This window comes from Pinus tabuliformis, chromosome 9 (genome assembly GCF_031772625.1).
Source record: "Pinus tabuliformis cultivar Carrire ecotype Pingquan chromosome 9, CPIR1, whole genome shotgun sequence".
NCBI classification, from domain to species: Eukaryota; Viridiplantae; Streptophyta; class Pinopsida; order Pinales; family Pinaceae; genus Pinus; species Pinus tabuliformis.
Window position 1 is genome coordinate 660,552,970 of NC_142307.1, and position 17,152 is coordinate 660,570,121.

At 42.6% G+C, this 17,152-nt stretch overlaps 1 protein-coding gene across 1 annotated transcript in view; it reads left to right on the top strand.

Moving 5' to 3' along the window:
* The window catches only part of LOC149150401 (ABC transporter F family member 3-like), a 183,165-nt gene that overhangs the window by 105,496 nt on the left and 60,517 nt on the right, over window positions 1-17,152 (top strand). Inside the window, exons 4-5 of the mRNA XM_089442782.1 lie at window positions 6,078-6,286; window positions 6,454-6,612. Of these exons, the coding sequence (XP_089298908.1) occupies window positions 6,078-6,286; window positions 6,454-6,612 (368 nt within the window). The remainder of the gene's footprint in view (window positions 1-6,077; window positions 6,287-6,453; window positions 6,613-17,152) is intronic.

The window sequence follows — 17,152 nt, forward strand, 5'->3', positions numbered from 1 at the left end:
TCTGAAGGGCTAACCCATTGCATGATGGTTCTGCCTGTAGGCTGAGAGATTTGGATCTGAAAGGAGTCAAGTGAGGGCTTTGAGCTTCCTAGCGCAGATCTGCCATGGCCATTTCCCATCCGGGGGAGCAGACCTGCAAAATCTTGGCCAGGATGTGTACAGATCTCTGGATCTGGCCAGAGCGTGGGTTGTTCTGCCTTCTGGGTAACCGGATCTGGCTGGTTTTTGTCAGATCTGAAGCAAAGACTGTGCTTGACGCCGAGCGTGGCATCCTCGAGCTTTCCGGCCCTACATAGGGTTTGGATGCGGTTGTGGAGGCTCAGACGCTCACCCACAAGGACATTGATAGGCTCAGGGAGCTTCGAGTTCCTGTTACTCATGGCCTCCCTCCGGGCAAAGCCACGGTTGCGTTGCAGAGCGTTCAGGGGTGGCTCGATGCCCGGCGTCTCCTTTCGGCTGCTGCGTCCAAGGCAGCCTGCGATTTCACCACCATTCGCATGTCCCGCGTCCACCTTGCTATGCTTTCCGCCATTAGTTCTCTTGGTCGGCTGAACGAAGTGCCAGGGCAGCTTCTTTGAGGGGTGAATCGCAGCTCCGGAAAGCGGAATAGCAGAGGGGAGAACGCACGGATCCGCCATTTTTTTCGTCTCTTTTTCTAGGTTTGTGTTAGAAGAGGGGTACCATATATATTTCCTTCTTGATCTAACATTTATAAGGTTGGATGATATATTTTGATGTGATAATCCCTTGTTGGTTTTGTGCCCTAGGTTGGGCTTTATGTTTTGTTGATATCATGGGGGGTTTTGGTTGGGGAGGACATCTAGTAATTTTTTTTTAGTAAAGTGGACCCTATCATTGGCACACATGTTCATGTTGATTTAATCATAGTGTTCCACAGGGACATGTCTTGCAAGGTTAGGGTGGCACCCCAGTGCTTCCCACACCCTTGGGATGGGAGGCACTTGACAAAATGTTTCACCATGGCCCCCTTTTTGCAAAACTCGGCGAAACACATATTGAATATTTTTTTCCAATGTGCATCACACATTTCACAGAGTGGGGGGCTTTTGGGTGCACCCTCTCCCCCACCCTCGAAAAGTGGGATGTCTTGAAATACTCCCGTGATTTTTTTCTAGAAACTCCAAAAGTTTAAAAAAGCATAAAAAGTAAAAAAGCAATGCAAGCAAACAATACATTGCATAATGATGAATTTACATGGGATGATTGTTAGGTTGGGATTTTTTTTTAAATTTTAGAGATGAGCCCCTCTATGCAAGGGACCTCAACATTCCCCTATCCCCCATGTGTGTTTCCATGCTCTTGCATGTTGATGTTTGGGTAGCATCGAGAGTATTCTCATGTGTGGGGCAAGTGGGCTAAGTGATGGGGCTTTGCACTTGATGACCCATGATATTATGACCCATGGTATTACACTCCTTGGAGAAGTATAAGAGCAAGGGTGAGTGATTCATTCTTGTTGTGTTATGCTTGGCAAGAGAGCCGAGTGAGCTCGTGAAGGGCTGAGAGGGCCAAGTGAGCCAACACGAGTAGAGGATCAGAAGCAAGAGGCTCCTAAGGTTGAGTCAATGTTTTTAAAACCGGAACCGGTGACCGGACCGGTCCACCTAATGAATCGGTTTACCGATCGGAACCGGTCTAACCGGGACTGGTTTGGTCTAAACGAACCGGTTTTAAGAAAATACATTAAATAATTAATTTTTAATGAAACAAACTATTTTTAAGATGTAAAACCATGATTCCAAGCCAATAGAGACAAAATATGCAAAGTTTGCTCATTTATATACGATGTAAAGGTGAATATATCAAAATGGCACCGAGTGCAATACATGTTATCGACAAAATAGCAAAATACATAAGAAATGAGGCTCTAAATGGCCTATAAAGTCCAAAAACAATGCTGCAAGCTATGAGGCCATTGGCCTACTACAAGTCTACAGTGTACACATGATCAATCATCAAGTTCATCACCACTACTAGACACAGGATCGTCATCAGGAGCTACATAGACATCATCTGGTTCAGAGTCTGAGGATGCCTCAGCCTGATCTGCAACCTCAGTATCAATGCCACCAATGACAATAGAAGTGAACCTAATGGAAGCACAAGTTTGTCGACCTGCATGACTAGAGCCTTCCATTGGTTCTTTGTCTTTCCTTGATGCCGCTACTGATCTTGGTTCTGATGCCACCACATAATTTGCTTCATCCCCTGCTAAAGCCATGTCGATATCAAAATCAGCCTCAAACACAGGTTCTTCAGTCTCCTCCACCCATTCTGATGTTGGATCAATATCGTCCAACACAATGGGATCTAGATCAGGAGTTTTGCTCATCATTTGGAGCTCCGATTGCATTCATTGTTTACCCCCAAACCATGAAATCCTGAAAACCATTAAGTCTGCTGAATTTTGAGTGAAATCTAAAATTCTAGTTTCTCCATATGAAATCCAATGAGGTCGAAACCACTCTCAAACATCCTGAGTCATTTCATGGTAATGTTAAAAATTTAAGTAAAAGGATGAAAATGAAAATTAAAGGAAATGTCACTTTTACTTTAAGAATTTAACATTACCATTAATTTCCAACATTGTTAGAGTTGAAACACCCTTAGTTTCCCCCCAAAACCCCTAAAACACAGTCAAAAATATGTTTTTATAACTTTACAGTGGGCGTGCCTAAAACCGGCCGGTTTAGGACAGAACCGGCCGGTTTGATACAAACCGGTCGGTTCCGTCCTAAACCGGCCGGTTTTCACCAGTTAGGGCAAAAAAATGGCGAAATGGCCTTTCCAACCGGGTTTTTTGGCCGGTTTAGACCGGCGGCCTTGCTAACCGGTCGGTTAGACCGGTAACCGGTTTTTAAAAACGGTTTTCAAAACACTGGGTTGAGTATGGACTAGCAACACCAACAACAGGGACATGGACTGTAGATCTGGAGGAGGAGCGAGACGTTCCTTCAAGCTCTACTAGGAGAATGCAGAGCGACCCTTAGACCTTGGAGGGCTTGTGGAAGGTGGTCGATGAGAGAGCATCTTGTGGAGAAGGCCAAGTAGGCCTCAAACCTTTGAGGGTCGAGAAGGCCTATTGAAGGTGATAGTCAGGAGAGCATCTTGTGGAGGAGAAGGCCGAGTAGGCCTTAGACCTTTGAGGGCTGAGAGGGCATGTGGAAGGTGGTCGGCAAGAGAGCATCTTGCCCTCAAACCTTTGAGGGTCGAGAGGGCTTGTGGAAGGTGATTGGCAAGAGAGCATCTTGGTGAGGAGAAGGCCGAGTAGGCAGGAAACGTGGTATAGAGGTCCGTTTCCGTATGGAAACGGGTACGAAACGCGGAAACACGTTTGGTACGGCCGTGAAACGCGTTTCCGGCTGTACTGCCACGTTTCCCGAAATGGAAACGTGGCCAGTACGGCAGGAAACGCGTTTCAGGGCCGTACGACCCACGTTTCCTCATTAACTTGTGTGTTTTTTTTTTAAATTTGTTTTTTAATTTACTTTTAGGGTATGTTAGTGACTTCTTGTTGCTTCTAGATGCGTGTCTAAAGTTATAAAAGTGAATTTTTGCCGTAGTGTTGATATGCAGTTCATCAGGAAGTTTGAGGGATATGTAGTTCATGGTAATGTTAAATTCTTAAAGTAAAAGTGATATTCTCCTTTATTTTTCGTTTTCATCCTTTTACTTAAATTTTTAACATTACCATGAAATGACTCAGGATGTTTGAGAGTGGTTTCGCCCTCATTGGATTTCATATGGAGAAAGTAGAATTTTAGATCTCACTCAAAATCCAGCAGACTTATTTGTTTTTCAGGATTTCAGGATTGGAGGGATTGCAATGTTTCCATTGGATTTTATCATGTACTAGGGTATGGAACTTGTATTTAATCAAGAGAACCAAGTCCTCTATGCAGGGGAAACTCCCAATAATCAAGATCATGTAGGGCACTAGGGTATGAAACGTGTATTTAATCAAGAGCACTAAGGTCGTTCGACTATGTAGGAGGAAACTCCCAATACAACAGTGGTCCTTCTAAAGAATGGGATGTGGATGCAGAAAACCCTGATTTGGATCTCTCTCTTGCAGCCTTATAGTCTTTATTGTACTTGCAGCCTCATATATTAATATAAATAAAGGCTGTTTTTGAGATTTGGATATATAATAAAGGTTGCTTTTGGATATTCCGATATTTTTATTTTCATTATGTGATCATTCATGAGTAAATGTGATGTAAATTAAATCTTAATGTTTAAGTGTAATAGATTATAATGTATCATTTATGCTTTATGATTGCACATATATATATATATATTTAAATATTTTCAATATATATATATATATTCACGTTTCCCCGTTTCCAAAATTTGGGGAGGTCGCGTTTCGTATCGCTTCCCGTTTCATGCAACTTAACCTCAAACCCCTTGAGGGCTGAGAGTGCCTGTGGAAGGTGTTCGACAAGAGAGCATCTTGTGGAGAACGCTGAGTAGGCCTCAAACCTTTGAGGGCCAAGAGGGTCCGTGGAAGGTGGTTGACAAGAGAGTCAAGAGGGTCAATAGGGCCGAGCAGAGCTGAGAGGGCTGGCAGGGCCAAGGGCCAAGCAAGGTCAAGAGTGTTGGAAGGCTTGAGAGGGCCGAGCAAGGTTGAGAGGGCTGGGTAGGGTATGAAGAAAGAGCATGGAGCAACAAAGGAGATCTGCATGAGTAATATTGCAGGTTTGCTGTGAGTGAATTACTTAGTTGTGCCTAGTCTGAGGAAAGAGCACTAAGCAACAAAGGAGAACTAGATCAGCCAGATCAAGGATGGATCTAGAGCTTGATCCACTAGATCAGATCCAGGGTAATTGTTGTATATGTGATTTCCTTGAGGGCCATTATCCCAGTAAGGGAGTTTGAGTAGGTTCTGAGAAGAATTTAGCGAAGAACTGTTGATTGGGCAGAACTTGTGTGTAATACGTTTACTATGCATGATCTAATTGCTGGTTTTATAAGTTCCACAGTGTATTATTTGTTTTTGGTTAAAGGCACATCAGTGTGTTTTAGTTAAATAGCTGAGTTAAAGTTAATTTGAGACTGTTACTAGATCTGGTGTGTGTGTATGCGATGAGTCTAGTGCCCAAAAATCTAACATTGTATTGGAGCATGGTTTCTGAGAAAGGCAGTTGGATTTGAGATTTGCACAGGTGACAGCTCTGAGAGGGACCTGTAGTAACTGTTGCAGGCAGCAGCAGTGTTCTGAAGGCCCATGCAAAGAGAGTTGGCGAAGTATGGCACACTGTAACAGCAGAGGAGGACTAGTGCAGGTTGATTCTAGAGATTTCCAAGAGGTTGAATTGCTGAAGTGAGAAGGAGGTCGATTTATTGGAGAGGCTGATTTGCCAGGGCTGAATTTGCTGTAACAGCTGAGGCTATGAGAGGGTAAGGCGCAGTGCCAAGTTGCTGGTGAAGAGGTGGGCCAAATTTTTTCAGAGGGCTGAGATAGCCATTGGAGATCCAAGTGAGAAACTTACGGTGGTGAGCTGGCCACTATCATGAGATTTGAATCCTGGTGGGGGCTAAGACAATACCCTGCTTTCGTCAACCTGGTTAACTGCCCAACACTCCCAATTTCAATCGAAGTATGATATTAACCATCAAATTGCCAATTGATGTGATAATGTGTTTAGGAACAGAAATCAGTTGAACAGGGGTCCTTATATGTCTCCTGTTTGTTTGTCGTTATGATTGGAATTGTGTTTAGTGACTAGTCTCTTTCGTCACTGTACAGAAGGGAATCAGAAATCCAAGTCAAGAAATTTGAATTTATGTTTTGTTTTGTTTTGTTTAAATAATTTCAGTTTGTTTGCACTATTCTGCTAAGGGCATGAATATCTTCTAGATATCAGTTTATTTATGATACATGGTAAATGGAAATGTTGCCTAAGAAGGCCTAATCATTAATTATTTTCAATTTTCTCCTCTTCCATTTGGCTTAGCTGGTTACTGCTCTAGGCTTTCTTGTTCAAAAATTTCCAGCCTTTTTTCTTTTGAATCTAACATAACGTTGTCTCTAATAATCCTTGCCTTTTCAGGTCTGATTGGAAGGAATGGTACAGGGAAAACAACACTACTACGACATATGGCCCTGCATGCAATTGATGGTATCCCCAAGTTCTGCCAAATTTTACACGTAGAGCAAGAGGTAGTTGGTGATGATATTACTGCACTCCAGTGTGTTCTAAACTCTGACGTGGAGAGAACTCAACTCTTGGAGGAAGAAGCTAGATTGGTGCCACAGCAGGTATTTTGTGGTTCATCTTTTAAATGGTCTTTTTATAGATTTTAATGGATGTTTTCTATGCTTTGGCCAATACTCTAGTTTTCTTATCAATCCCGTGAAAATTATATATGTTTGTCCTATACATCTGTGATTGGATGATTCTGAAGTGCATTGTTTTGCAATTCCAGAGAGATGTTGACAAGGATGTTGCTACTGGAACGGGTGATTTGAAGGTCAATGGAGCCACTGAGGATAAGGATACATCTGAGAGGCTTCAACAGATATATAAAAGGCTTGAATATATTGATGCTTACTCTGCGGAGTCTCGCGCAGCGTCTATTCTTGCAGTAAGTCATGAAAGATTGTTGTAGATTAATGAATGCTGTTTTATCATTGTAAAATTTCTCCAGAGATTGGAGTTTGGATCTGACTTTGGTGCATTGTGCACAACTGGGTCAGCTTGAATTTTTTTTCCAGAATGCTAAACTCGATACCTAGAATAAAGTTTTTTCCGGTGGAATTTAAGCTATTGATTTGAGTGTTTCTCATCATTGTTTCATCTTGGATGATCTGAATGTTATGTGAAGTTCCAAATGGTGATGATGATCTCCCACACAGCCTTCACATGCTATGGTTCTGCCTCTGTTGGTAAGGCCTGCCAGGCTGCCCAAGTTGTCAACTTGCTTGGGATCTGTGCATCTGTTAGATTGTTCCTTCTAGATTGCCGTCTCATGGATTCTTGCTGACTGGAGAGTTCTTCTTTCTGTTGATCTCACATTCTCTCAGTTCTTGTATTAATTCTTTTGACTAATTCTAACGCTACAGGAATAAGTAATAATATCTAATATCCCTCTTCCTCCCCCCCCACCCCCCCAATTTAATAACTTAAAAATCAATAGCAATTAAATTATGTATCTCCCACTGCCTTGCCTCTGTTGGATGCCTTTGATTTGCTGACATATATCTTCAATTCGAAGCATTTCTTAAATGCCCTTGTATGGGTTTTTATAAATCAACAATGCCCTTTGATCTTCCAAACGCTGATGTTTGGTCCTGCTACCATGCAGGATTTCTTATATCATTGTAGACACATAATAATAAGCAGACATAATTGGAATTTGGAGAATCATAAATGCTTGTGTTGTTAAGGCCCGCTAGGCTGCCCAAGTTGTCAACTTGCTTGGATCTGTGCATATGTTAGATCATTTCTTCTAGGTTGCCGTCTCATGGATTCTTGCTGACTGGAGAATTCTTCTTTTTGTTGATCTCACATTCTCTGAGTGCTCATATTAGTCTTTTTACTATGTCTAACACTACAGGAATAAGTAATAATATTTAACACACACACCACCCCCGTCAGTGTGCCTCAGTGGGTCCAAGATACAGAGGTGGGTTCAGGGGGTCCGAGCTGCCTCAGTGATAGATGACGGATAGTGCTTTTAGGCAGTGTTGCACACATCGCGATTGGGATTTAATCGGCGCCGGGAAAAAAGCGGAAAAAATCGTTAAAATCGGGAAAAAATCGGAAAAAAGCGGGAAAAAATCGTTTGGCACAAAAATATTCATTTTTTTAAAAAAATTGAAAAAAAAATGAATATTTTTGTGCCAAACGATTTTTTCCCGCTTTTTTCCGATTTTTTCCCGATTTTAACGATTTTTTCCCGATTTTAACGATTTTTTCCCGCTTTTTTCCGATTTTTTCAAAAAATCGCGATTTTTTCGATAAAAATCGTTATAAAAAAAAGTGGCGATTTTTATGTATAAAAATCGCGATTTGAATCGCCTAAATGAAAAAATCGCGCTTTTACGATAAAATCGCGATTTTATCGCGATTTTAACAACACTGCTTTTAGGAGAACCAAATGCACCTCAGATAGGCCTCACTGTAATTGCCAGAGTTCCCTGCAATTCTGCTACAGAGATTTAGCTGTCACAGAGGATGAATGCACTAAAAAACAGCCTTTGAACAGTCTCATGAATTGAATTCTTGCCCTGACTTGTCACCAAACTTTGATACTTAAGACGGATAGATTCCCTGTTTTCCAGAACAGAACATAAGATAGAAAGAAGATTTTACTAGCTAGGGTGGAATCCTTCACCACTGAAATTAGTAGAGAAAAGGGGTCTTGAAACCCTCAGAGCCACAGCTCAAGAAATTAGAAGATTTGATCCACAATTGATGATGATTGATTTGATCTCAACTCTTCTCTATTTATAGATTTTTGAATTTTTCCATTGGCTCCAAAATGTGGGGGTTGTGGGTGCAAACCGCAATTTTGGGTTTTTTTACCCCAGCCGACACAACTTTTGCGCAATGTTTCCCCAACATGGGAAAAATTGGGTTTTTAACCCTTTATCAAGACTGTAGCCTAGACGGTCAGATAGGTTATTTCATCCCCCATTTGCCCATCAATTTGAGAGGACATTACAACACATAATAATAAGCAGACATAATTGGAAATTGGAGAGAATTCTAAATGCCAATAATACTAATAAGATGTTACATGGTCACTTCAATACATAAAGTATTAACATTTATGTTAACATTGGAGCTCATTATCTTCTACTCCAGTAGAAGATCTTTTCGTACTTTTAATCTTCATTTGTCTATTTGTTTGGCAGTTCTTGTCTGAGGCTAGTCCCGATGTGGTTGGCTTAAAATGTGATTAGAGATTAATAGCTCAGCCACAAGCTAATTTTTTTGAGCCTTAAAGCAATTGCACGTTACTTCTATAGGTTTTGTTGGAGTTGGAGCTTACCGCCATTCCTATTAATGGGTCAGTGTTTACATTTACAATTCCCTTAGATGCTTAGATCCATTTGGTATTATAAGTCCAAACTCAATTAGATTGATCAATGTTTTAGCAGCTGACTAGATTTCTCAACTTGCGTTAACAGTCAGAACATATTGGCATGCTAACATGTAGGGCAATTGTATTCATAGCAGTGTGGAAAAAGTCTGGAAAAAATCCCGATTTAATCCTAAAAACGCGATTTTTTGAACTAAACGATTTAATCCCCCGACTTTTTGGCGACTTTTTCACAAAGGAAAAAATCTCGATTTTTTCCTTATACTCCCGATTTAATCGGGAGTCGACCCAAAAAGTCTGCCTCCCTTCCCAGGCTGCGGATAAAGAGGCCGCAAAGGTGAAAAAACTGTAAATTGAAGCTTCCATCCATGCATTTTCAAGTTATTGCATTGTATTGTTTGTCATACTTCCTGCGAGCATAGCAGTCTCATTTGTAATCTATTAGTTTTGAGGTTAAGATTTGTTTTTGTTTTCCAAGGAAAAACAAATCTTTATACTTCATATTTCTAGTTAGAAAGCAAAGTATACATTGGCTAAGCCTCCAGGCTTTCAGTGATCCAGACTCTAACAGCCACTGCCCCTTCAAAAGATTACAAAAGTACCAAAAGGACAGGCATACAACAGTGTTTCGTAGAAAGAACCCCACACCATCAAAAACATTGTTACAGTTGTTGAATGCTTCCAGAAGAAACAACAAAGAGGAGGTCATGAAGATCAAATAGCAACAACCTGTCCAAAAAAAACAAAACCAGTGCCTAAAAAAAGAACCCATTTTTCAGACAGGAACAAAGTACCTGTGAAATCTTGTGACAACAAAGATCCTTCCTGCAATGAGAGCACGTTTTGAAAGGGAATCTTCTTTAGTGGTGAACTCCCTGTAAATGTGGGCAAAGGTTATGTATCAAAAGTGGATTTTACCTCCAAGAGTTTTTGAATAATAGATGCCAAGGCTAGGTTAGTAATCTGACATCTACTGTTTTCTCAGAAAATAAGCAGCTTGGAGTCACCAAGCGTTAATTTTCACATCTACTGTGATACTCACTGTTAATTTTCATTGGACCTACCACCTGACACCTTATTACCCAAGTAGATTACAATCTACTGAATAAATGCATGACTTATTTCTTAATACAATTAGCGGAAACAAAAATTAAAAGGGGAAGAGGATCTCAGTGACTGATTACTTGATGACTTTTAGATGACTCATGATATACATTTATTATATTTTTTGTTGATATTTTGACTCTTGAGAGTTGAGACTCAAACAGGACCCAAAATTCAGGAGTTGATTCACTATTTTGATATGTGATGTAGCATTAGACTTCATATACATATTATACATTAGCTTTCTTTACATGTTTATGTGGAAATGCATTTATTTGATGTTGTGGATACTCTAGATGTTAAAAAAAATAAAATAAAAATGAATAATTTTGTGTTTTATTAATTTTGCCGACTTTTTGCCAACTTTTTCAAAAAACTCCCGACTTTGACGAGTTTTTCAACTTTTGGACCCTTGCCGAATTAATCCCGACTTCGACTTTTTCCACATTGATTCATAGTTCCTAGGTTTGCCTGGGCCTGTGTCATGCTTGGGCAGACCCTAAACATTGGACCAAAAATCTGAGACTTTCTCAGAAAAATGCAAGGAAAGAAAACCTAGAATATTTTTTTTTAAAGAAAAAACTACTTTAGAGCCCTGTGTGTGAAAATTTCATTACTGAAATCCTATTGCAGCAATTGGAATTATTTCATCGAACTGTTAATTAAATTAGTAGTTTATTGCTACGGCAACAACGTTATAAACACACTGCAATCTTCACAAAAACAGTGTGTAAAATAATAGGCTAGCGCTGGAAACTGAGAAATACTAGCGCACACACATAAATTTGACAAAATTATTTTTTAACAAATGTGCCCAGAAAAACCCAACTTGGGAAAATTGGTGCAGCAGCGGACGATTTATATTATTATGCAACAGTGAAATACTTTTGAGTACAATCTGGATGCCAAAAACTGACAATCCTACAGAGAAAATACTGGGAAAAATTATCTGAGGGAAATTATCCTCACTCCGAGCAATCCCGACACTGTATGACCACTGAAAAGCTAGTTGTTCAACTTGGCCTGCATAGGCTCTGTGTCACTCTAGCGTTGCCTGCCACACGTGTTGCCTGAATCGACTGCTAATCTAGCCGTCTTGCCTGCTGCTAGCCGGGAAAACGCGTCTACGGCCCTCCGGAAACTCTTCTTGACCTCTGGAACCGAAAACGTCTTCCCCTCCAGCAAAATCAAACTTCCCTTTTTAGGCTTTTGCGCTGCCTCGACGTAGCCTCCTAGAGGAAATCTCGGCCTCTGCAAAGTACTCACTGGGTTTGGAAAAATATTCCTTCGACTTCAATGTCCTTGCCCCTCGCTGTCTCTACTTCTTGTTGATTTGTGGTAGCATCAGATGTGCTCTAGCCACAAAATTTGGTGGAGAGGTTGGGGCACATGAGATCTCCAATACCTAGGAAGGGTTTGGGAAGATTCTAAACAGTTAGAGAGATATTAAAATAATTAGTATTTTTAATGGAGTGGAAATTAAAATATTAATGTGGATTAATATAACATTGTGTTAGGATGGTCCAAAAGACATGGATCAAGCCAGATCTAATCTTAGCCGTTGATTAGGAACTTAATCTCGACCGTTGATATGTCAATGAGAAAAGTACAAGAGGAGGCTTGAGGGTCACTTGGAGAACACACCAGAGTGATCAGTCATTTTATTCTTTAGAGCGGGGTTTGCTAAGAGAGATAGAATGAGTGATCGGAGTTGCAGCTGAGGGGCATTGGTTATAGAGAGACAGAGAGGCAGAGATAGTGCCGAAAGAGCAGCGTAGGACTAGAGAGAGTGACGTAGCATCAGCCAGGGGTCACGTAGAGGTGGCCGGGAGCTGCACAGTGCTTCAGAGAGGCCAGCGTTGTTGACGTAGAGGGCCAGAAGGTTGACACAGGCCCATTCAGGGTGACGCAGGGCCAGCACTGGGCAGAGAGAGGCTGACGCAGTCCAGAAAGGCAGATGCCAGGGTTTCTGGGGCATATTGGAGCTGAGGAGCTGTTGGAAGGTTTATCCGGGGTTTTAGCCGGGACATTTGTCTCAGATTGAGAGGTACTACTGCCAAGGAAATTTTCTGTTGGGTAAGCCGGATTTGGCACCCAGATTGTATTCTAAAATTGCTTAATAAGAAAACCCTCAGATAACTGCATCGGTTTTCCTGCATTGGTTTTTTTCAAGGACATTGGTCTAAAAATAACGTTGTCATTTGGTGTGATTGTTTCTGTTTCCTTCAATTGATGATCTGTAATATGTTGAGTATGCACTAGTGTTTATTTTCAGTATTTACATTGTAAATAACTTGTTAAGTAATGGAACAAGTAGGTAGGAATAAATCAGTAAAGTGCATGGAGGGTTTCTAACTAGTAGACTTAGAAACTTCAACATGGTATCAGAGCGTGGTTGCAGATCACAGGAGAACTGAGGACATCAGCCAAGCGGAGCAATAGCAGCAGAAAACAGCTGTCCTAAGTGACAAAAGTTGTTTCTAGTAGAGCAACAACAAGGGAAGGGTGACGCAATGCCTGCTTCATCAAGGGTGAGCTAGAAAGAGGTAGCGCAGAGGCTAGGGGAGGCAAAGGGAGCCTCACGCAGAGCCACATAGAAGCTAGGAGCGCTGACGCAGTGGGTTGAGGAGGCCAGGTTGTTGGTGCTGCGATTGTGCTGAGCCTACGAGCTCTCACCTTCAGGGTGCTGGGGCTTAGAAGGTTGTGGGAACGTTGCAGAGTGGAGCTGGTGATGTACAGTAGTCAGAACAGTACCTGACAAGGCAAGGCCAAGAGGAGGGAGTTGCTACTGAGGGTTTCTAGCTGAGAAATCCGGATCAGTGGTGTGGTTGCACAGACGATTAGAGTAGGGGGCATCTCGACATCGACAAAATGATACCCAGGAGGGAAATCGAGACTCAGAGGGAGTTAGATCAAGAACTTCCAGGAGGGAAGTAGAAGAGCATCATGGCATTACATGGAGTAAGAGACAAGGACAGGCTAGACGGAGTGTCAAACTTCGCAGTCTGGAAGGCCAAAATCTTATCCGTACTTGACAGAAATCGTGTCAAGCACTTCGCCTTGAAGACGATAGCTATCCTAGTCGACCCAGCTGAGAATGACAAGGACACGGGGGCAATGGTGAGGGCCAAGAGCATCATTCTTGACGGGGTCAAGGATCATGTAGTACCACACATTGCCGGGAAGGAAATGGCAAATGAGATGTGGGAGGCCCTAAAGAAATTGTACCAGCATACTTACGTGCAGAGAAGAATGTTACTAGAAAATCAGTTGAGGTCATATCAGATGAAGAAGGGAGAACCGGTTTACACCTTCCTCGGAGGACTGAATGAGATCCGAGATCAGTTGAATGCTATAGAAGCCACGCCAGATCAGGAATTGATGGTGAGGACAACCCTGAATGATGTTTCAGAAGATTGGGAGGTATTTGTCTAGAGTATACTGGGCAGAGGGACACTTCCACCTTGGGATGAGATGTAGGCAGCTATTCGCCAAGAAGAGATCTGATGGCAGTCAAAGGCGGGAAACAACAGTAAGGGGATCAGAGTCAAAGAGGAAGAAGATGTTTCCCTAGCATCTGAGGGAAAGCAAGAAAAGCGGAAGAAGAAGGATCTCTCCAAGATCAAGTGCTTCCACTGTGGGGAGCTGGGTCATTATGCGACCCAGTGTCTAAGGAAGAAGAGTAAGGGAGAGTCTTCCGAGAGTAAGGCAGCGCCAGCAAGGGCAGAGAAGGAAGTGTTGACAGACGATGACTATGCCATGAGTGCACACACACCACTTGAGCGAAAGTTGGGAGACATCGAGCTGTAGTCAGGCGGACTACAGGCGATGAGGGGCAGAATCCTCGAGGTACCCAACCTCTTGGATTAGACCTTGCTACGGGAACCCCGAAGAGAAGTAGCAAGACTGGATGCGGATGAAGTGATAGAGAGAGCTACAGTGCAGGAGTCCTGAGAGAGCGTGAGGCTAGCAGGCTGCAGCAGTGCGAGAGGCACGGGAGTGTTGCACCAGTGCAGGATGGCACAGAGAGGTGTGCAATGGTGCGAGATGTAGGGAGTTGTTGCAGCAGCACAGAGGTCAAAGAGGGAGCACTTGTCAGCGACAGAGGGAGCTTCAACATCAGTAGGTGTCTCTAGCCCAATAGAGAGGTCAGAGTTGGGAGATCAGTTACTTCTCAGTAACTGAGTTGCAGTGCAGTAGTGAGCAGCACGATGTAGCATGATGAGAGGAGTTGCAGTGCGGATGCAGTGTTGGGAGAAAGGACTAGCAGCAGCACAGATGCAGAGGGAGCTGTCGTATAGATGTAGCAGTGGCAGTGTCAGAACCATGGGTAGTAGTACAGGATACAACAGTGTAGAGGATGGTGGGCAACAGGCCTAGCATCAGCACAAACACTGATGTCGGATGATCAGAGTAATACTCAGTGAGGAGTATTGCTAGAGCACCGTCCTCGCTAAGAAGGAGTGTTGATTTGTGGTAGCATCGGATGTGCTCTAGCCACAAAATTTGGTGGAGAGGTTGGGGCACATGAGATCTCCAATACCCAGAAAGGGTTTGGGCAGATTCTAAATAGATAAGGAGATATTAAAATAATTAATATTTTTAATGGAGTCCCTAAGTCTAAACTTAGGGAAATTAAAATATTAATGTTGATTAATATAAAACTGTGTTAGAATGGTCCAAAAGACATGGATCAAGCCAGATCTAATCTTAGCCGTTGATTAGGGACTTAATCTCGGCCGTTGATATGTCAACGAGAAAAGTATAAGAGGAGGCTTGAGGGTCGCTTGGAGAACACACCAGAGTGATCATTTATTCTATTCTCTAGAGTGGGGTTTGCTAAGAGAGATAGAATGAGTGATTAGAGTTGCAGCTGAGGGGCATTGAGTACAGAGAGACAAAGAGGCAGAGATAGTGTCGGAAGAGCAGCGTAGGAGCTAGAGAGAGTGATGTATCATCAGCCAGGGTTTACGCAGGGCCACGCAGAGGCAGCTGGGATCTGCGCAGTGCTTTAGAGAGGCCAGCGTTGCTGACGTAGAGGGCCAGAAGGCTGACACAGGGCCTCCTAAGGCTGACGCAAGCCCATTCAGGGTGACCAGGGCCAGCGCTGGGCAAAGAGAGGCTGATGCATTCCAGAAAGGTAGATGCTAGGGTTTCTGGGGCAAATTGGAGCTGAGGAGCTGCTGGAAGGTTTATCCGGGGTTTCAGCCGAGACATTTGTGTCAGACTGAGAGGTACTACTGCCAAGGAAATTCTCTGTTGGGAAATCTAAATTTGGCACCCAGATTGTACTCTGAAATTGCTTAATAAGAAAACACTCAGATAGCTGCACTAGTTTTCCCGCATTAGTTTTTTCCGGGGACATTGGTCCAAAAATAACGTTATCATTTGGTGTGATTGTTTCTGTTTCCTTTAGTTGATGATCTGTAATATGTTGAGCATGCACTAGTGTTTATTTTCAGTATTTACATTGTAAATAACTTGTTAAGTAACAGAACAAGTAGGTACAATAAATCAGTAAAGTGCATGGAGGGTTTCTAACTGGTAGACTTAGAAACTTCAACTCTTCTTTCTTTGGCTCGAACTCTTTCGACAACTGCTACTGTTCTCTAGAAAATCGAACTCTCCGTGGAAATCGATCTCCATGTGTGTGTTCTCCATCTACCCATTGACTTCTTCGTATAATCCTCTGTTGGACCTCCAACGGCCAAGATTGAAACTTAATCAAGGGTTAAGATTATTTCCCAGTCGATCCACGTGAATTTCTAGATAATTCACACCTTTCTCTATTAATACTGATTAATTAGCCACTTTCCTTAAGCTTAGACTTAGGAAATATTTAAAAATAGACTAATAATCTAATTGAGACACTTCTAGGTGGAATTTCCAGAAATGATTTGTGGGTTATGGTGAAATTCTGTGTTTTAGCCTCTCCACAAAGTTTCGAGACTATAACACCTCCGATGCTACAATAACTAACACCGTCTCTTAGTGAGGAAGGTGTTCTAGTGCTGCACCATTGTCACAACACCCTGTCTTTGTATCACCCTCTGTCACGCTGCTGATTTCCGGCCACTATAACTGCCTGCCACTGCCCACCAACCACTGCGCAACTCTGATGCTGCATCCATGCTGCTACTGACATTGTTATACTGCTGCCAACTCTGCATCTGCACTGCAACTCCCTCTCATCTGCTGTTGTTGCAACTGCAACAACTGCAATTGAGAAGCATCCTAAATATTGAATCAACTGTGTCTACTGCATCTGTCTCTTGCGTCCTGACTGCTAACTAGCACTTGCACTATCTACTGAAGAAATTGCATTGTTGTTGACACTTCTACTGAGCCTCCTACCCTGTTGTCAACACTACACTACACTTCTCAACACCCAACTGCTACTGGTTTGCAACTGTCACTCTGGAACTGACTGCATCAACTGACACTGATCCATCCTACTACTGAAACATGCGGGCCCCTGTAGCTAGGTAATGGTCCATGAGGAAGACACGTCAATGGACCTTGCCTGTCTTTGCAACTCTGAGACTGCAACTCCTTATCGCCCCACCTCTCTCCTTGAGGCATAGCTGCAAACATAGCGAAATCTTCCTCCAACCTGGAGGACAACTTATTTATCTCTGTGGACGCTGCCGCTTGGTCTTGCTTCTCTTGCTTGTTCTTCTTCCTAAGAGGACACTGCGTATTATAGTGGCCAAGCTCGCCACACCTGAAGCACTTGACCTTAGATAGGTGATTTTTCTTTTTCTTTTCCCGTTGTCCCTGACTGGAACCTTTTGGTGCTAGGGATACATTCTCCTCTTCCTTCTCACCCTTCACGCCCTTGCTGCTGCTTTCGATGATGTTACTCTTCAATAGAGCACGCCTCAACTCCTCCTGTTGTAAGTCGGACCACATCCTGTCCCATCTAGGCAATGTGTCTTTGCCGAAAATACTTTGGCCAAACCTACAAGCTCTG